We start from the raw sequence: 18,329 nt of genomic DNA on the forward strand, positions 1-18,329 counted from the left end.
CCCTCAGTTCCCTTGCTAACGTGTTTCCAAAAGATGGGGGCTGTCCCAAATCGCTGAGGAAGCACTGTTCACGTATATTGGGTAGCCTCCAGGGTGTCAGGGTCCCTCCATTCAAAGGCAAAAAGGTATTGAGACTCAGGATGTAGAGGAATACAGAAAAGTGCATCTTTGAGGTCCAAAACAGAGAAATACTGGGTGCTCCCTGGCACTTGGGTGAGGAAGGTGTATGTGTTTGGCACCAATGGGTGAATAGGGATGAGTGCCTCATTCACTGCTTGTAAGCCTTGCACAAACCAAAACTCCCCATTAGGCTTCTGAATGGGGAGGATCGGGGTGTTGCAAGGGGATTGGCAGGGCCTAATGAGTCTGTGTTTTAGGAACTTGCTGAGCAGCAGTTGGATTCCCCTCAGGGCCTCAGGCTTTAAAAGATCTTTTCCAGGGGTATTTTTCCCCAGGCTTTAACTTTATGTTTATTGGGGGAACAGGTTTTGCCCTTCCTGGCACTGAGGTATCCCAAACTGCAGGATCTACTTGTTCCCTAATTTCTTGGGGAATATTTTGATGACCAGCAGGTGGGTCATCTGGGGCTACTAACAGATGCATTCTCTGCTTGAATTCTCTACCTCCTAAGAATATACTAGCTCTTAACTTATTTAGCAAATCTCTTCTGAGGAGGAGGACAGGGCATTCTGGCATATACAAAAAGGAGTGAATAATAATAATGGGCCTGACTCTGTGGGCAAGGGGAGATGTAAATCACCTTACCTTTGGCTGTCTATCAACTCCTGTCACAGTACAGTCTCTGTTGGAGAGGGGGGCAGCTGGCCAAGTCAGAACAGAGCAGGTGGCTCCAGTGTCTACAAGACATTCAGTTCTCCTACCTGCCACATCGAGGTTGACCCGAGGCTCTGCTGGAGTGATGAGGATGGATCGAGTGGGATCTGGAGCTGGGAAGGCACTCAGGCCCCATCAGTTGGTGTGCAGGAATCTCTCATTGGAGAGAATTGTAAGGACCTGGGGCCAGTCAAGTTTGCCCCTTGGGTGTCTCACAGGAAAGCGCTCAGGGCATTCCCCCTTCCAGTGCCCCGCCTTCCAACAAAAGGCATACTTGTTCGAGCCCAGGCAGCTTCTTGGCAGTCTGTCCAGGCTTCTTGGCCCTCCAGCGTCCCTTCGAGATGGTGGGTGGATCAGAGCAGCCAAAAGTTGTGTTTTCTGTTTTAGCCTCTTATCCTTATTGGACTCCTCCATTAAGTCGCGGTTGTTATAGACCTTGAAAGCCTCCTCTACCAAGGTTGACAGTGGGGTTTGGGGCCCACACTCAAGCTTTTGTAATTTTCTCCTGATAATCAGGAGTAGCCTGGGTGATAAAATTCATGGCCAATAGTGTCCTCCCTTCTGCGGACTCAGGGTCTGTACTGGTGTACTTCCTGAATGCCTCTGTCACTCGGCTCAGGAAGACTGTTGGGTTTTCATCTTTTTCCTTTGCAACTTCTCGGACCTTATCATAATTTACAGGCTTCACCATACACCTTTTCAGTCCTTCTGATAGACAAGTAATGTAATGTCTCATCCTAGCCTGGCCTACATGATCTTCATAGTCCCAGTGTGGGTCATGTTCTGGGACTGGATCCCCACCCACCTGAAAAATTTGGCGGTGTGGATTGGTGGCCAATAGGCCATCTGAGTGTTACCTGGCCTTTCTCAGTATACACTCCCTTGCACCTGGGGTGCAACAGTAGGCCAGAATAACCATGATGTCCTGCCAGGTGAGAGAGAATGTCAACCCCAGCCTGATAAATTCGTCCCTAATCTTGTCAGGGTTCTCTGAGAACCTGTCAAAACTCTCCTTACAAATTCCTAAGTCTCTCATTGAGAAGGGGACATGCACTCCAGCAGTGCTTCAGTTTCCATCAGCTGATTCCTGAAGGGGTAAAGGCCTTGTGGGGCAGAGGTGGGGGCTAACTTTGAACCTGATCCTGGGCGACAGGAAGTTCCACTACGAGTTACCCTGGAGGGACTAGTCTCTCCCTCCTGGGGCGACGGAGGATATAAAGGGACATAAGGAGGCAGAGATTGGGATTGGTCAGAGGGACCCGGAGAAGTAGGTGGCTCCGGAGGAGTAGGTGGCTCCGGGGAAGCAGGTGAAGCTTGGTTTCCCCCCTGAGAGTCGGAGAAAGTTAGAAGGGGATCATTTAAAATGTCGGGAGTGTTTCTGATTCCCCAGGCTTTTGATTACAGGAGACCCATAGAGCGGGGTTTTGGTAAAGGACCATGAAGGTTTATTTTGGGGGGTGGGGGCAGCCCCATGTGGTTTGTGGGATTTTAGTTCCCCGACCGGGGATCGAACACATGCCCTCAGCAGTGACAGCTCAGAATTCTAACCACTGGACCGCCAGGGAATTCCCAGGACCATGAAGGCTTGAACATAGGGAGCCTCAGTCCATTTTCCTGTCCTGCAACAGCAGAGATCCAATTGCAACACGGTATTATAGAGACCCATTTTCAGACCATTTTTCTCCATTCCCCGACTTATACAAGGGCCAGGCAATGTTACAATAGAGTTTAAATGTTTCCCTTTTCAGCCCGTCTATTTTGAAAGTTTCCAATTTTTAAGGATACTCTCCAGAGGTGTTTCTTCTGGCTTAGAAGAGGATCATCCCATGTTGAATAACATGCAACCGAGAAAAAGTGCTCCTAGAAATGAAGTCCAGTGTCCCAGAGACATTTACCAGGAGGCTTTTGTCCTATAACGTTTCCCTATGCCGGGGGTATTCCTCGAGTTTGAGCATCTATAAAACCTAGGATGTGGGCTGCTTGGAAGTGGCCACCCAATAGGTGATCTGTAACAAGGTATGGGCTGCCAAGGCCTTGAGTGAAAGGGGTCCTAGAGGTGCAAAAAAGGAACTCCTGGAGGAATTGGAGCTGGGTGCAATGGAAAATGCCATTGGGGTCAGGACCTAAGGGCCTACGTTGGGAGTATTCCCACAGGGGATTTTTTTTGGACATAGAATAAGGTGAGAGACTAGACAGCAGAAAAACCTAAAACCCTTTCCCCTCTCTGTTTGACAGCTATGATAAAACTGGGGAGAGCCTGGTGATTCCATCTGACACAGGCAACAATGAGTTTAGACAATGTTTCCCATGTAATTTAACACACCAAATGAACCCAATTAGTTTAGGATCTCTCTTTGGGAGGCTCCAGGGGCCCCATGAAGCATCCCAAAGTTAACTGGAAGTCAAAAGAATTTCAATTAGAATTTGATATTTGGGAAATCTGTCAAAAATTTCCAAAAGTTTTAAAACATCCAGTCAAATAGAATCATAGGCTGCTGTGAAACAATTATTCCTTGAGCTAAGGTGAAAAAAAAAAAAAAAAAAGGATTCCAAAAGTAAATGCAGATCACTTAAAGGCACAGAAACTCACACAATCTGTTATCAAAAGGAGCATTCGAGGAAATCTTTGTTCTCTTATGAGAGAAAGAAACCAAATCCAGTCTTATATCAGCCTACCCTTGATAAAATCCGGTTACCTAATTAAATTTAATCCAGCCTTAGAAAATTCCAACCACATAAAACATTCTCTTCTCAGTGTTCCTTTTCTGCAAATCTTCTGTAACTTTCTGTAGCCATATTTTGTCCCTTCTTTTTTCCATTCAGAAATAACCAGCTGTAGGACAAAATCACATTTTTCCATTTAACGAAATACATTTCCATTCCACATACCTTCTTTTCTGAAAGCACACATCCTACCTTCCTTATGTCACAACGAAATGTCTTTTACATTAGCATTCCCTGATTGGAATATCCCATAAACTCTTGGGAAGATCCCATGTATCTTCCCAAAGCACAATTTCTTTCCTTAATGTGATGTAAGATATGTGTCTAATAAACCCAAACATCCTTACTTTCCCTCTCACAAGAAAACAAAAGTAGGTAAATTTAGACCTGTTTAGCAATTGATGTTCCAATATTTCATCTTATTTGAAATGGCCTGGATACTCAATGGATTCCTATCCTTTAACTTAATTTAGTTTCAAGTTACCAAAATTTGGAGGGACTGTTCTAGATGGACATTTTGAAAACATGATTATTCCCAGTGAGTTTACTAAAAAGCTCTTATCCAGTCATATTTACTTAAAAGTTTAATCATATCAGGTTATTTTCCTTGCTAACAGATTTTATCACAGAAACAATACGCACTTATTGACTTCCAGTAACCCTAGGTACGATAGAAGTATTATACTTAATGTTGATAATACAGACAGGTCTGTATTAATTTAACCCACAAGCTTAAGCCACACAAGTTAATTTTTACAAAATCAGAGATCTCTTAGTTTTCCTGCTTGAATTTAAAAAGGTCTCTTTTTTTCCCCCTCAGTCTGGGGGACTACGGATGGATCAGGGAGTCCCTGAGAGTCCAGGCAGAATAGTTACATTGCAAAGGCAGAGGAGAGAGGTGCAAGCCCCTCTCTTCATTTTTTCTTCTTTAAAATCTCACTAAGTAACCCAAGGCTGGAGTCGAGTCTCAGACAATGTGGGATCCGTTTGTATTTCAGGGTTTAAGAGCTTCACCATGCCCACAATGTTAGCAGAGACTTGTAGGAGCAGTTGGAGAGACAAAACTCATAAAACAAAGATACCAATGACAAAAACTTAGACACAAACAAGAAGTTTTCAGGATAAAGGGGATGGGAGTGCAGGTATAAGGACCAAGGCAGAGGTAAAGGGAGGAGGGACAGAAAAGACTGTAAAAGAGAAAGAGAAAGAGAGAGATTGCCATTTCAACCTGACCCTGCAGCTGTCTCTTCAGGCACCAACCTGCAAGCTTTCAGAAAGGGCCACTGAAGGAGGGTGCCCCCCGTCCACTGCCCATCAGGGTGATCGAGCCTGGAAACCAGACAGTTGTATTTCATCTGTAGGAACCTAACCCACAGGTGGGACTCTCACCCATGCATACACCAGTTTATAGAAATCTGCTGTAGCACTGCAGCAAAGGGTCCCAGGTCCCAGCCTGTCTCAAAAGTGGGGGGAAAGATAAGAGACATACAGAAAACAAATACCAAAGTGGAAAATGTAATTCCAACCATATCAATAATCACATTGAATGTGAACAGATGAAACAAAGTTAAAGACAAAGATTGATAGACCATATTTGAAAAGCAAGGTCCTTAAAATATAGTCTCTAAGACGTGGAGGAAAGAAAGGTGGGAAGGAAGGAAGGAAGGAAAGAAGGGAAAAAGAAAAAAAAGAAGGTAGGAGAGAAAGAAGAAATTAAAGGCATCCAACTTTAAATGGCAGAATTAGAACTTTTATTACAGAGGACATGATCCTATGTGTTAGAAAACACCAATGATCCCACCAAAACAAAATACAACAAAACAAAACAGACTAGAATGAATAAACAAGTTTAAGAAGGTCACAGGAAACATTTCTTATAAAAATAAATTTCATTTCTATATACTAAGTACAAAAATATGAAAAGGAAATTAACAAAATGATTTCATTCACAGTAGCATGGAAAAGAATAAAATACTTAGAAATAAATTTAATAAAGAGCCACAAGATCTGTACACTGAAAACTACAAAACATTGCTGAGAGAAATTAAAGACCTATATAAACAGAAACATTTCTTGTTCATAGATCAGGAGACTTCATATTATCACGAAAGCAATTCTCGGACTTCCCTGGTGGTGCAGTGGTTAAGAATCCTCCTGCCAATGCAGGGGACACAGGTTCGAGCTCTGGTCCAGGAAGATCCCACATGTCGCGGAGCAACTAAGCCCATGAGGCACAACTACAAGCCAGCGCTCTAAAGACGGTGAGCCACAGCTACTGAGCCGTGTGCCACAACTACTAAAGCCCACGTGCCTAGAGCCCACGCTCCACAACAAGAGAAGCCACCACAATGAGAAGCCTGCACGTTGCAACCAAGAGTAGCCCCCACTCACCACAACTAGAGAAAGCCCACACGCAGCAACGAAGACACAAAGCAACCAAAAATGGATAAATAAATAAATAAATAAATTTTTAAGTTAAAAAAAAGAAAGCAATTCTCCTCAAATTGATCTATAAATTCAATGCAGTCCCTGTGAATATTCTAGCAGGCTCTTTTTGTGTAGAATTTGACAGCTGATCCTAAAATTCATATGGAAATGCAAAAGATGCAGAATAGCCTAAACAGTTTGGCAAAAGAATAAAGCTGGAGAACTTTCACCACCTGACGTCAAATTCTACTATAATACGTATTAATCTAGACAGTGGGTTTCAGGCACAAGGAAAGGAATACAGTTCAATGGCACAGAATTAAGAGTCCAGAAATAAAACAATTTTTATTATGAATTGATTTTCAACAGAGGTCCCAAGACAATTCAATACAAGAAAGACTAACCTTTCTTTTTTTAACCAAGGAAAGGTGCAGGGATAAATGGATATCCACAGGAAAAACCCAAAGCAAAGAAACAGAAACTTACATCACACTAGACAAAAATGAACTAAAACTTGATCACAGATCCACATGTAAGAAACAACCCCTAAAATTTCTCAAAGAAAACATAGAAGAAACTCTTCATGATCTATTAGATATAACATCAAAAACATGATCCATACAAGAAAAGATTAGTAAATTAGACTTCATCAAAATTAAAAACTTTTGCTCTTTGAGCACCACTGTTGAAAGAATGAGTAAACAAGCTACAGACTTGGAGAAGATCTTGCAAATCACATATCTGATAGAGAACGGGATCTTGCCGTTTGCAACAACATGGATGGACCGTGAGGGTATTATGTTAAGTGAAGTAAGTCAGACAAAGGCAAGTACTGTATGATTACACTTATATATGCAATCTAAAAAATAAAACAAATGAAGAAACCTAACAAAACAGAGACAGAGTTATAGATACAGAGAACAAACAGGTGCTTGCCAGACGGGAGAGTGTTGGGGGAAAGAAAGCAATAGGTGAGGGAGATGAAGAGGTACAAAATTTCAGTTGCAAAATAAATGAGTATGAAATGTACACTGTGGGGAATATAGTCAATAATTATGTGATATATTTGTATGGTGACATATCATAACTATACTTATCATTTTGAAATGTACAGAAATAACCAATCACTATGTTGTGTAACAGGAACTAACATAGCATTTCATTGTACATCAATTATACTTCAAAAACAAACAAATTCATAGGAAAGGAGATCGGATTTGTGGTTACCAGAGGCCGGAGATTGGGGGAGGGAGAATTGGTTAGCTGCAGTCAAAGGTACAAACTCCCAGTTATGCGATAAATAAGTACTAGGGATGTAATGGACAACATGATAAATATAATTAGCACTGCCGTATGTTATACATGACAGTTGATAGAGTAAATCCTAAGAGTTCTCATCACAAGGAAAATTTCTTTTTCCATTTCTTTAATTTTGTGTCTATGTGGGATGATGGATGTTCACTAAATTTATTCTGATGATCATTTCATGATGCATGGAAGTCAAATCATTATGCTATACACCTTAAGCTTAAAAAAATTTAAAAAAAGAAAGAATGGACCTCAGTTAATATTAATGTCTCAATATTGGCTCACTAGTTGTGATAAATGTGCCATAGTAATATAAGATCTTAATATTAGGGGAAAGTGGGTGAGGGGGACCTTGGAACTCCTTGTACTGTCTTTGCAACGTTTTCATAAATCTAAAACAAAAAGTTTATTTAAATATAAATAAACAAATAAATTTTAAAAAATGTACAGAAAATCATTGAATTGTCCCTTGTATAATAATAAGTGAACTTCATGGTATATAAATTATATCTTAGTAGAGTTGTTTAAAAGGTTATGAAGAAGGTCAGGGTGGAATGAGGGCTGGGCTGAGGCGGGGTCAGGGCAAGGTCAGGCAGGGCCAGGGTGGGGTCAGGCGGGAGTCAGCAACCCTGGCAATGGGCACGGAGGCGTGGATCGCCCAAGGCCGAGGCCAGCCTGTGGCCCTTCTCTGGCTGCTGCTGCTGCCCGTGGCCACCCTGGAGCTGCGAGGGTCCCCGGCCACGGCCACGGCCACGGCCGCCCCCGGCTGGGCTCCAGGTGCGGGCGGAGCGGTGGAGGGCAGCGCTCCGACTCCGGAAGCGCAGCGGTTGGCCCCGGGAGCCACAGGTGCGTTGGGGCCTCTGTTGAGGGCTGAAACGGCCTAAACTGCAGGGCCTGAGGGGGCCGGCTGTGACCAGGGCCTGGGTGCCCTGAGTCACTGAATTTCATCTTTTCTCTGCCCTGGCCAGCAACCAGGCAGCCCAGAGACCCCCTCAACACAGGTGGGTCACCGACTCCCCACTGTGGAGCCTCTGGGTGGGAAGTGCCTCTGTGGGACTGTGGGACCTCTGTGGGACTGTGGAAGTGGGGACATAGCAGGGTCTGACCCTGAGGCTGGGTGGCTGGGTGGAGGAAAGCACCAGGACTGATGAACGAGTGGCCCTGAGTCCAGGGCCGCGGGTCTCATTCCCCTCCGTGAGGCCCTGGGAGCGCAGGCCCTAGACCAAGATGCCCGCTCTCAGGGGGCCTGGGCACACCCCCTGCCCTCCCAGGTGTGAGTCCTAGAGCCAGGGCTGTCTTCATTAGCCCACTCCCTCTTCTTTTAGAAATGTAGAATCCTGAGTCAGAGAGGGGGAATGACTTTCCCCAGCTCACACAGCACCACAGACTGCAAATCTCCCTCCCTAAGACACCGGGGTGACATGGAGGAGGCACAGGCCCTTAGAAGCCATGATCTTGAGCAAGTAATGTTGGCAACTTCCGAGACCTTTAGTTCTTTGATCTACAAGGGTAGGCATTGAGGTGTGCTAGTTGAGGGAAATAAGGTCTGTGACGTGCCCAGCCCTTGGCAGCCTCACTCGGGGATGTCCTTCTCCCTGGAGATGCTGCTGTGAGCTGCTGTGGCTACCTTAGGTCCCCCCTTGCCCCATCCCACCAGACCTCTGGGTCCTCATCCCCACAGGGCTTGCTCTGTCCAATTCTCAGGGGCAGCCAGTGAAAGTAGAGTCCAGGTAGCGCTGTCATTTTGGCTAGGCCACTGGACGCTTGGCCTTGGTTTTCCCATCTATGAAGTGGACAGGGCCTTCCTGGTAGTGGCATTTGGGGTACTACTAGTGTCTCTATCGTAGGTGGCAGGGGAGTCTCCACAGTGTGCGGGAAACCCAAGGTGATGGGGAAGATCTACGGTGGCCAGGACGTGGTGGCTGGCCAGTGGCCATGGCAGGCCAGCTTGCAGTACCAGGGCTCACACGTCTGTGGAGCTGTCCTCATTAACTCTCACTGGGTCGTTTCCACTGCCCACTGCTTTCTGAAGTAAGTCCTCCTTCCAGGGTGCCAGCACAGGCACTGGCAGGGGAGGGGGATATGGGGGAAGAGGAGAAGAGGGGTGATGGGCATCCCACGTCAGCTCCTCTGGGCTTTTCTCTGGGGCAGTCTGTGGCCTTCAGATGCATGTCATTCCTGCCTTTGGCCTGTGTACCCTCCACCTGGACTGTCCTCCTTGCTCACCTGCTCAGATCCGCCTCATGCTCTGCCATCAGCCCCTGTGCCTGTCCTTCAACACAGATGTGCCTCAGGAGAGTGGCAGTGTCCGTCCTGGCTGCCATGCAGTGTGGACCAATCTCAGATCACAGCTTCTTCTTAACGTCCCCACATTTCCAGGTGTCAGATTCTAGGCAGGGACCTGGGACCGCATGTCTGGCCAGCAGCTGGGCAATTCTTCTTATTACTCCTGCACAGCTGTGTGCCCAGGAGTAGTCATGGCCGCTGGCGTGCGTTGTGGGGAGCCATGGTGCCAGGCTGCATAGGTGGGAATTGGGGCTCCCTGGGAGAGTGACATGGCTGCTCAGGAGTCTAATTCCCCTGGCCGTCCTGGGCCTGGCTCAGTGCCTGGGTCTGAGCAGATGAGGAGGGGTCCCCAGGGAGCTGGGGCATCACAGCCCAGGTCTGGGAGCTGGAACTTTCGGAGCTTAGAGTCCTATTGGCGCCTACTCCATACGACGATCCACGCAAGCCCCTCTGTGACATCAGGGGTGGCAAGTCCCCACCTCACCCTGTCTCCATCCTGTCACAAGAGAAGGCCCAACATGGGTGAGAAGGGCAGATGCATGGGCTGGGGGTTCCGGAGAAGGGCTATGCCGAGCGAGGGGCTTGCTGGAGGGGAAGGGTTTGGGCAAGGGGAGCATGAGTGGGTCTCCAGGTGGATGAGCCGTGCAAACAGTCAGGGAGGTGGGAAGTTTCAGCACCTGAGTTCAGGGAACAAGGCAAGGTTCTGTTTCCTGCACTCATTTGCTCATTTATTGAACAAATCTTTTGTGAGTCCTTATAACTAAGTGGAGAAGCAGCCCTTGGGCAGGAAGGTGTTTAAAGAAAGGAGAGGTCAGGAAGAGTGTGGGGCCAGAAGGTGGACTGTAGGGAGTCTTGGGAAGGGTAAAGTTAGAGCTGGGATTGAGCCAGAACTCCTCCTGTGTACAATCAAAGACCTTCATTTGATACGCCACCAAGGATCTTTCCAGCACAAGGATTCAATGCTCCTCTGATTCTAGTGTGTGATGGAGAAGCCGTGTGTCTGAGGTTGTAAGTAGAATAGCAATTAGCCCCAAGAAAGAAGGACTCCTGAACGCTAGAAATGGGGAGATAAAAGCTGTCTAGCATCATGTGGGGTAGAGGCCTGTGGGCAGTTAGATGAGGATGCAGGGAAAGAGCTAGCCCACATGCAGAGATGATGGTGACAATGTGCCCTTCTTCCTCCAGAAAATCTCACGCCCCGGAGAACTACCGGGTTCTGTTAGGAAGCACCCAGCTGCACCAGCACACCCAGCACACCCGAGAGATGTCACTGAGCCGGATTATCATGCACCCAGACTTTGAGAAGTTACATCCCTTCGGGAGTGACATAGCCATGTTGCAGCTGCTCTTTCCTGTGAATTTCACCTCCTACATCATCCCCGCCTGCCTCCCAGTCCCTGGCATGCAGCTACCCAGTAACTCATCCTGCTGGATAACTGGCTGGGGGATGCTCAACGAGGAAAGTGAGAGGGTGTAGGAGAGTCGGGTTGGGGGCAGATGAGGGTGGGGAGGAGGAAGGGGAGAAGGACAAAGGAGGGAAGAAGGGAGGTGTGGCTCCTCCTGAGGGGTCCCCAAGCAAAGAGGCACTGGACCTTGGCCCACTAAGCGTCATTTCTAGAGGAGTGGACCATTCTAGTTCTAGTTCTGAAAGTGTGTGATTGTAAAGCTTCAGTGTTCCCTAAGTGCAAAGGTTTACACTGAAAGTCTGGGAATCTTTGACTTTTGGAATCAAGATTCTGGGTTCTTGAAGTCTTTCTGGTTCTGGATTCCAAGCTTTTAATCAACCATGGATCTGAGATGACTTGATTCAACTCAAAGGTCATGCTTGGGGCCTGGTCCATTGCAGGCCACTGACAAACAAACACCCTGATTTCCCATTGCCACAAGAGGAGCTTGGGAAAAGTGGAAGGAAAACACACGTACGACTTCTGACCTCTGAGCCTGCCTGATGAAGTTAGAATGATTATGACTTAAGAGTGTTTCACTCTCTGAACCTCACTTTGCTCTTCTCCCAACGCAGCTCAGCTATCTACTTTGGAAGCTTGTTAGGTGCACTGCATAACGCAGGAAAAAAAATTATGTTTTTTAAGATTGAAAGAGGAGAAATGTAGGCAAAGACTTATGAGCCAGAGTCTTTATCAAAGAAAGGAGTATTTATGGTTGGGGGAAATGCTTATGGTGCAAAATTAAGGGGAAAAAGAATATATATTTTAATTATTTGTAGGGTCATAATTTGGTACCGTGTTTCTCAACAGAGGTGCTACAGGCATTTTGAACAGACCCTGTCTTCATTGGGTGGGATGTGCCAGCATCCCTGGTCCTTGCCTACTAGTATGTCATGAACACTCCCTAATCATAGGACAAACAACCAGGTTCCCAGCATTCTCACACCACATACACAACACATACACACCACACATACACCACATTTCTCACACACACACACACACACACACACACAGACTGTTCCTCCTTGAGGACAGAAACCCTGTCTTTCTTGTTTTAATATCCCAGCCTGTGGCCCGGGCAGGGCCAGGCACCTGGTAGGTACCCCACTGCTGCCACCCTGGTCCTATAGACCATAATTGCTTGCCTGTACCTCCAGACTGGTCTCTGAGATCCCACCCTGTGTGCTATACTTTAGTCTCCACATAGCTGTCTGAGTGTTTTCTTTAAAGCAGGAGTCATGCCAGTTCCCTGCTCATTACCCTCAGTGCCTTCTCATTTATACCTAGAAAAAAGTCATAACTCCCTACCTTGGCTCTCAGGCCCTGTGTAATGTTGGCCCCAATTCCTCTCTGCTCATCTCCTACTACATCCCTCACCCACACCATCCCAGCCAGCAGGCCTCCTTCCTGCTTGAAAACGCCAAGGCCTTCGCCACCTCAGGGCCTTCACCTTGGCTGCCTCCCTGGCCTCACTTGCTCTCCCTGCTAACCTTGGCATGACTCACTTCTTTACATGTACAACTCAGCTGCTCCTCTGAGGAGTTTTACTTGATCATATGAGCTAAAACAGGCAACCTCTAATAGCATATGTCCCTGTTTTATTTCCTTTACACCACTTATTAGATCTAAAACAATTCTACTTATTTACTTCATTTACCCTGTTGATACAAAAAGCTCAGCTTCTCTGTACACCAGTGCTAAATAGAATCTTGGAGACAGAGTTTTGGGTGAAGTAGAAAAGGATAGCTTTATTACTTTGCCAGGCAAACGGGGACACAGTGGGCTCCTGCCTCGAAAAACTGTGTCTCTACTTGGAGAGGATAGTGAGAAGTTTCATAGTAATGGTTCAAAGAGGGCATGATCAGCTCTTGGACGTCCTGCTGATGAGGTGGGGGTGAGGTAAGTAAGAGTCAGCATCATCAACCTTCAGGTTCCAACTGGTCTGGGCTCTACATGCTTGTGGGCAGCATACCATTGTTAATCATTAACTTCTCCCACCTGGAGGGGGTTTCAGTATCTGCAAAACAGCTCAAAGAAATTGTTTTGTATATCCATTGTTGGGGAGCCAGGACCTTGCCCCAAGCCTGCACTGTGTTTCTCTTGACTGTTTCTCACTGGTCTCGCATCCCCTCCCTTCCCTGATTAACACCTGCTTGAATCTGCCCGTTGGAACTCAGAGAAGGTCATGGAGGCTGAATGAAGTCTATTTCCTGTAATCAAAGAAATGGGGGACACAGAAAGCCTTTGTGCCCAGGAGCCCCTCAGGGCCCTGCTCGGTATCCCTGTCTCCCCCAACTAAGAATGTTCCTGTGTATCATTAGTGTCTAAAAGATACTGAACACAAGGACAGAGGAGTAAATGAGTGATTGGATGAGAGGGTGGATGGGTGAAGGGTAGGTGGGAGGATGAGTGGGTGGAAGGAAAGATGGGTGGGTGGGTGAAAGGATGGTAGGCAGAGATAGTTGGAGTGAGTGGAGATGGATCAAAAGATGGGTAAATGGGCAAATGGATGGAAGTGTGAGGGGATGAATGGGACATGAGGAAAGAGGAAAGATAGGTAGATGGACAGAGGAATTGGTGGATGGATGGAAAGGTTAATGATAGACAAATGGAGAGCGGATGGGATGGTCTGTGAAAGGGTAGGTAGGTTGGTGAATGGTTGCTAAGCACCACTGAGTGGCATGTGTTGGTGGGATTTGCCTTTTTCCTTTGTAGAATAGGAGAGGTGTGGTCTATTGCTATGAGGGAGGTGGAGGGAATAGGATGAGTTTGGAAAAGTTTGAGAAAAGGGGGAGGGCTTACTAGGCATAGGTAGAAGACTGAAACAGTGCTGAAGGCTCAACTGTGCTGAGAAAAGTCCATGTTGAAGTGGTGAACAGTAAGGCAGAGTAGCCTGTAGCTAAGCCACAGCACCCTTCACTGATTTCCTCCTTATCCTCACAGCGCCTCTGCCCGAACCCTTCCATCTCCAGGAGGGTAAGGTGGGCTTCATTGAGAACAAGTTTTGTAATATATTTTACGGACTTAGAAAAGGCAAGAACTTCTCCGTGCATGAGGACATGCTGTGTGCTGGGGACTTCTCGACAGGAAAGGCCATCTGCCAAGTGAGTAAGGTCATTTCTGTTCTTCCCTTGCCTGTTCTCGGGGCCTCAGTTTCCCTAGGGGAGGGGCTGTGTTGCCTCTACTGTCTTTGTGGAGACCCCTGGGACTTCCCATTTCCTCCCTCCACATGCCTTCCTGGGCTCAATTCCTTGGCAGTGTCCCCCAGGATAGCCCCTTCCTAAGCCCCTTGCACATAAGGGCATCTACTGGCAGCACCCTCAAACAGCATCTTTTTATGAGGCATACCTTAAAGTTTTTATTTAAGTATAACATACATACAAAAGAATCTATTCATGCTGTTTTCATAAGTTGGATGAACTTTCACATAGTTACGCAACAGATGACCAATACCCCAGAGGTCCCACTCACACCTCCTTCCTATCACCAACACCCAACAGAAACCGCCATCTTCACTTTTGACAACTTAGATTAGATTCTGAATGTTCCATAAATAGAATTTATTTCCAGTTGTCGATCTTTCGTGTCTTTATATTTGTGAGATTCATCCAAACTGTTAAATGTAGTTATAGTTTGTTGAGTCTCATTGCTCTACAGGACTCTATTGTGTGAATTGAATTCTATGATCAGTTCTACTCTTGATGGGTATTTTAGAGGTTTCCAAGTTTTTCATTTCATTTCACTTCCAAATATTTTATCTTCTATTTCACAGAAACCCTTGAGTAGAATTGTTGAATTAAAAGGTATGTGTATATTCAGCTTTGGCAGATATTTCCTAACAACATCTCCAAAGTGGTTGCACTTCATTCCAGCAGTGGATGCGAGTTTAATATTTATTTATTTTATTTATTTATTTTCCTTATTTTTTTTGGCTGTGTCGTGTCTTAGTTGCACCACAAGGGATCTTTGCTGAGGCATGCGGGATCTTTCGTTATGGTGCGCGGTCTCCTCCGGTTTCTCTCTGGTTGTGGTTCTCAGGCTTCTCTCTAGTTGTTGTGTGTGGGTTTTCTCTCTCTAGCTGTTGTGCGTGGGGCTCCGGAGTGCATGGGCTCTGTAGTTGTGGCATGCAGGTTCTCTTGAGGCGCACGAGCTCATTAGTTGCGGCACACTGGCTTAGTTGCCCCGCGGCATTTGGGATCTTAGTTCCTCAACCAGGGATTGAACCCGCGTCCCCTGCATTGGAAGGCAGATTTTTTACCACTGGATCACCAGGGAAGTCCTGGATGAGAGTTTATATCCTCGCCAACACTTTGCACTTTCCATCTTTTCTCATTTTGATAGCTTATGGTGGTTTGCATGTCCCTGATGACAAGTTAAATGTACTTTCATATGTTTATTGTCATTGGATGTCTTCTCTAAAGTTTCCCTTCCAGATTTTCCCCCCTCTCACTTTTCTGTTGGGTTGTCTTCTTTTCCTTTAGGGGCTCTTTGTGTATTTTTACATATTACAGGTATGAGTCCACTGTTGGATATTTGAATTGTAAACATTTCTTTCCTCTCTCTGTAATGCCCAATTTTAGAGGTGGGCAAACAGGTCCGGAGAGGGAAAGTAGCTACCCTAAAATAAGGCAGCACAACCTGGTCCCCCGTATTCTGACTCCAAGCCTAACCTGACCTCCACCATATCCGCCTCAGGGCCCAGCCTCCCAAGCTGGCATCATGTGCGGAGCTCTTACATAGATGGCATTGTGGAGTGGAGGGGAGAGTATTAGGGTTCTGGAGTTAGAGACACTGCTCTGCCCTGAAGGTCTTTTCACTTTCTGAGCCCATGTCCTCATTTATACTGTAGGATTCTGAGGCCTCCTTCATGGGATTGTCGAAAGGATGGTGTAGTGGGTTGGATAGTGTCCCCTACATTTGTAACCATCTGGAGTCTCAGAAAGTGACCTGATTTGGAAATAGGTCTTTGCAGATGTGATTAGCTAAGAATCTCGAGATGAAACCATTTTGAGTTTAGAGTGGGCTGAGGGATAGACACAGAGGTACTTGATTTCAGACTTCTGGTTTCCAGAACTGTGAGAAGAGAAATTTCTGTTGTTTTTATAGTGACCCAGTTTGTGGTAATATGCTTTGGCACGCCAGGAAATGCACACAGGAGGGATGGGATGCGCCTGGTCCTTGAGAATGCCTCACGGACAGCCGTTTTCACGTCAGCCCAGGGGAGCTGCTGAGCCAGAGGGAAGAAGCTCGGCCACCTGCCCTCCTGGTAGGAGGTAGACCCAGCTTTCTTGGTTCCCAGTGCACAACCCATGGCTGGCTGGCTTGGGCCATTGTTCTCACAGAGTCAGCTGCACCTGCAGGTGAAATAAAGGGCTGAGTCCCCCGAGTCCCCATCTGGCTGTCACCGTAGACCTCCCTTCCAGCCTGCAGAGGTCATGGCCATGGAGTTCAGGGCCGGAGCCCTTTGCCTGCTTGCCTGCTGGACATCCATTCTGCCTCTTGACCCCACCCCCTCTCGTTTCTCCCCAGGCTGAGGACACCATTGAGCTGGACACCCAGGAGCCCCAGCACATGGCCCCTCCTGCCCCCCTTAGCCTTTCAGTCACCACAGCCTGTCTGAGAGGTTCCATCTAGATTCATCTTCTGTCACATGCCTGCTCTGGTCCCCAACCTCCAACCGGGGCTCTCTGCTCTCACTGAAGTGCCCTCCCCCAGCACAGGACACCCAGAAACAAGTCTGAGGAGAGACAGACCCCAGGAGCACTCAGTGCTCAGACTGTGGGGCAGGACAGACCTGGGTCCAGTCTTCAGTCTGTAATGTAGTGATTATGACCTTAGATAACCCATGAAATGGGGTTGCTAACGGCCTCCACTTAATAAGGTCCTTATAGAAGATTCAGTACTGTGCCTGGCATTCAGTAGGTGCTTAACACCTGCTGGCTTTCAATCTCCTGGCCTGGTCTGCCTCCCTCTATCTGGATTGTACCTGTTCTTCTGGGCCTGTCTTAGACCTGTCCTCTCACCCAAGGTAGAATTCATTGCTCTGGCCCTGCCCAACACACACACACACACACACACACACATACTGTTTGCTGCGTGTCTTCAGTAGTGCAAAGTGCAGCTCACTTTGCATGGGATACATTAGTGTTGGGCCTTCCTCTGCCTTCTGAGAACTCCCCAGGGGCTAGGAGGCTATTGGAGCCCTTCCCATCTCCCTCGGACTGGCCCAGAATCCATCATAATATAGACAACCACATGGCTCATCTGCATGAATCCCTGAGGCCTGGAGTGGACAGGGACCAGGCCTTCCCCTGGCCTTGAACAGCTTGGGGTGGGTACACTGTGGGGAGGGCCAAGGGCACCCCAGCTAGGGAGCACAGAGGGGAAGAGCTGAGGTGATGATGGCACATTCCCAATCTCCAAGAAGACCCCGTGTATGACTCTCTTGGGTCTGCGGTGACAAATCACCTCAAAGTGGGTGGCTAAAACAACAGAACTTTACTCTCTTACATTTCTGGAGGTCAAAAGTCTAAAGTCAAGGTGTTGGCCAGGCTGGTTCCTTCTGGAGACTCTAGGGGAGAATGTTTTCTTGCTTTTGCTAGCTTTTTCGAGGCCGCCAGCATTCCTTGGCTCATGGCCCCTTCCTCTGACCCCAAAGCACATTGCTCCTACCTCTGCTTCTGTCATCACATCTCCTCCTCTGACTCTGACCTCCTGCCTCCCTCTTTCCTCATGAGAATCTTTCTGATTACATTGGGTCCACCCAGATAATCCAGGATAGTCTTCCTATTTCAAGATGCTCAACTCCATCACAGCTGCAGAGTCCCTTTTGCCACGTAAGGTAACATAGCCAAAGGGTCCAGTGATGAGGATGGGCATCTTTGAGGGTTATTTTTGGCCAGCTACACCATGTACCCTTCTCTCTCCTTCAAGCCGCCACTTCCCTCACCCCCTCCTCAGCTGGAGATCTTCTCATTTCACTGAGAACGCCAAAGCAATCAATCAGCCTAGAGCCCATTCATCTTGCCAGCCCCACCCTAGCATCTTCCATCTCTCCTGAGCCTCATGGCCCATCCCAGCCAGTCTGTCCTGGAGCTCTGGGTGCCCAAAGGCTCTCCTGCTAGGTGTGGTGGTACCTCAGTGGTAGAGCTCCAGCCAGAGGGATGGCCAGAGGCAGGGAGTGCGGCAATGCCTAGACAGGTGTGGATGCTGGGAAGACACTTTCTTGAGGCCTCCCATGATCATCTTGGGAAGGGAGTGCCTGTGCAGGGTCCTGGCTCCAGCCAGTGGCATCCCAGTGTT

General features: G+C 47.2%; 1 protein-coding gene across 1 annotated transcript; it reads left to right on the forward strand.

Annotated features, from left to right (window-relative positions):
- The first annotated feature begins 7,847 nt into the window (after positions 1-7,847).
- Positions 7,848-16,661, forward strand: LOC137770979 (serine protease 40-like). The gene is made up of 5 exons (XM_068554006.1): positions 7,848-8,139; positions 9,141-9,324; positions 10,765-11,042; positions 13,971-14,131; positions 16,557-16,661. Exons 1-5 carry the CDS (start codon positions 7,848-7,850, stop codon positions 16,659-16,661), a joined length of 1,020 nt encoding a protein of 339 aa, XP_068410107.1.
- The last annotated feature ends 1,668 nt before the right edge of the window (positions 16,662-18,329 follow it).

The sequence above is a fragment of the Eschrichtius robustus genome, chromosome 10, assembly GCF_028021215.1.
Source record: "Eschrichtius robustus isolate mEscRob2 chromosome 10, mEscRob2.pri, whole genome shotgun sequence".
Classification (NCBI taxonomy): Eukaryota; Metazoa; Chordata; class Mammalia; order Artiodactyla; family Eschrichtiidae; genus Eschrichtius; species Eschrichtius robustus.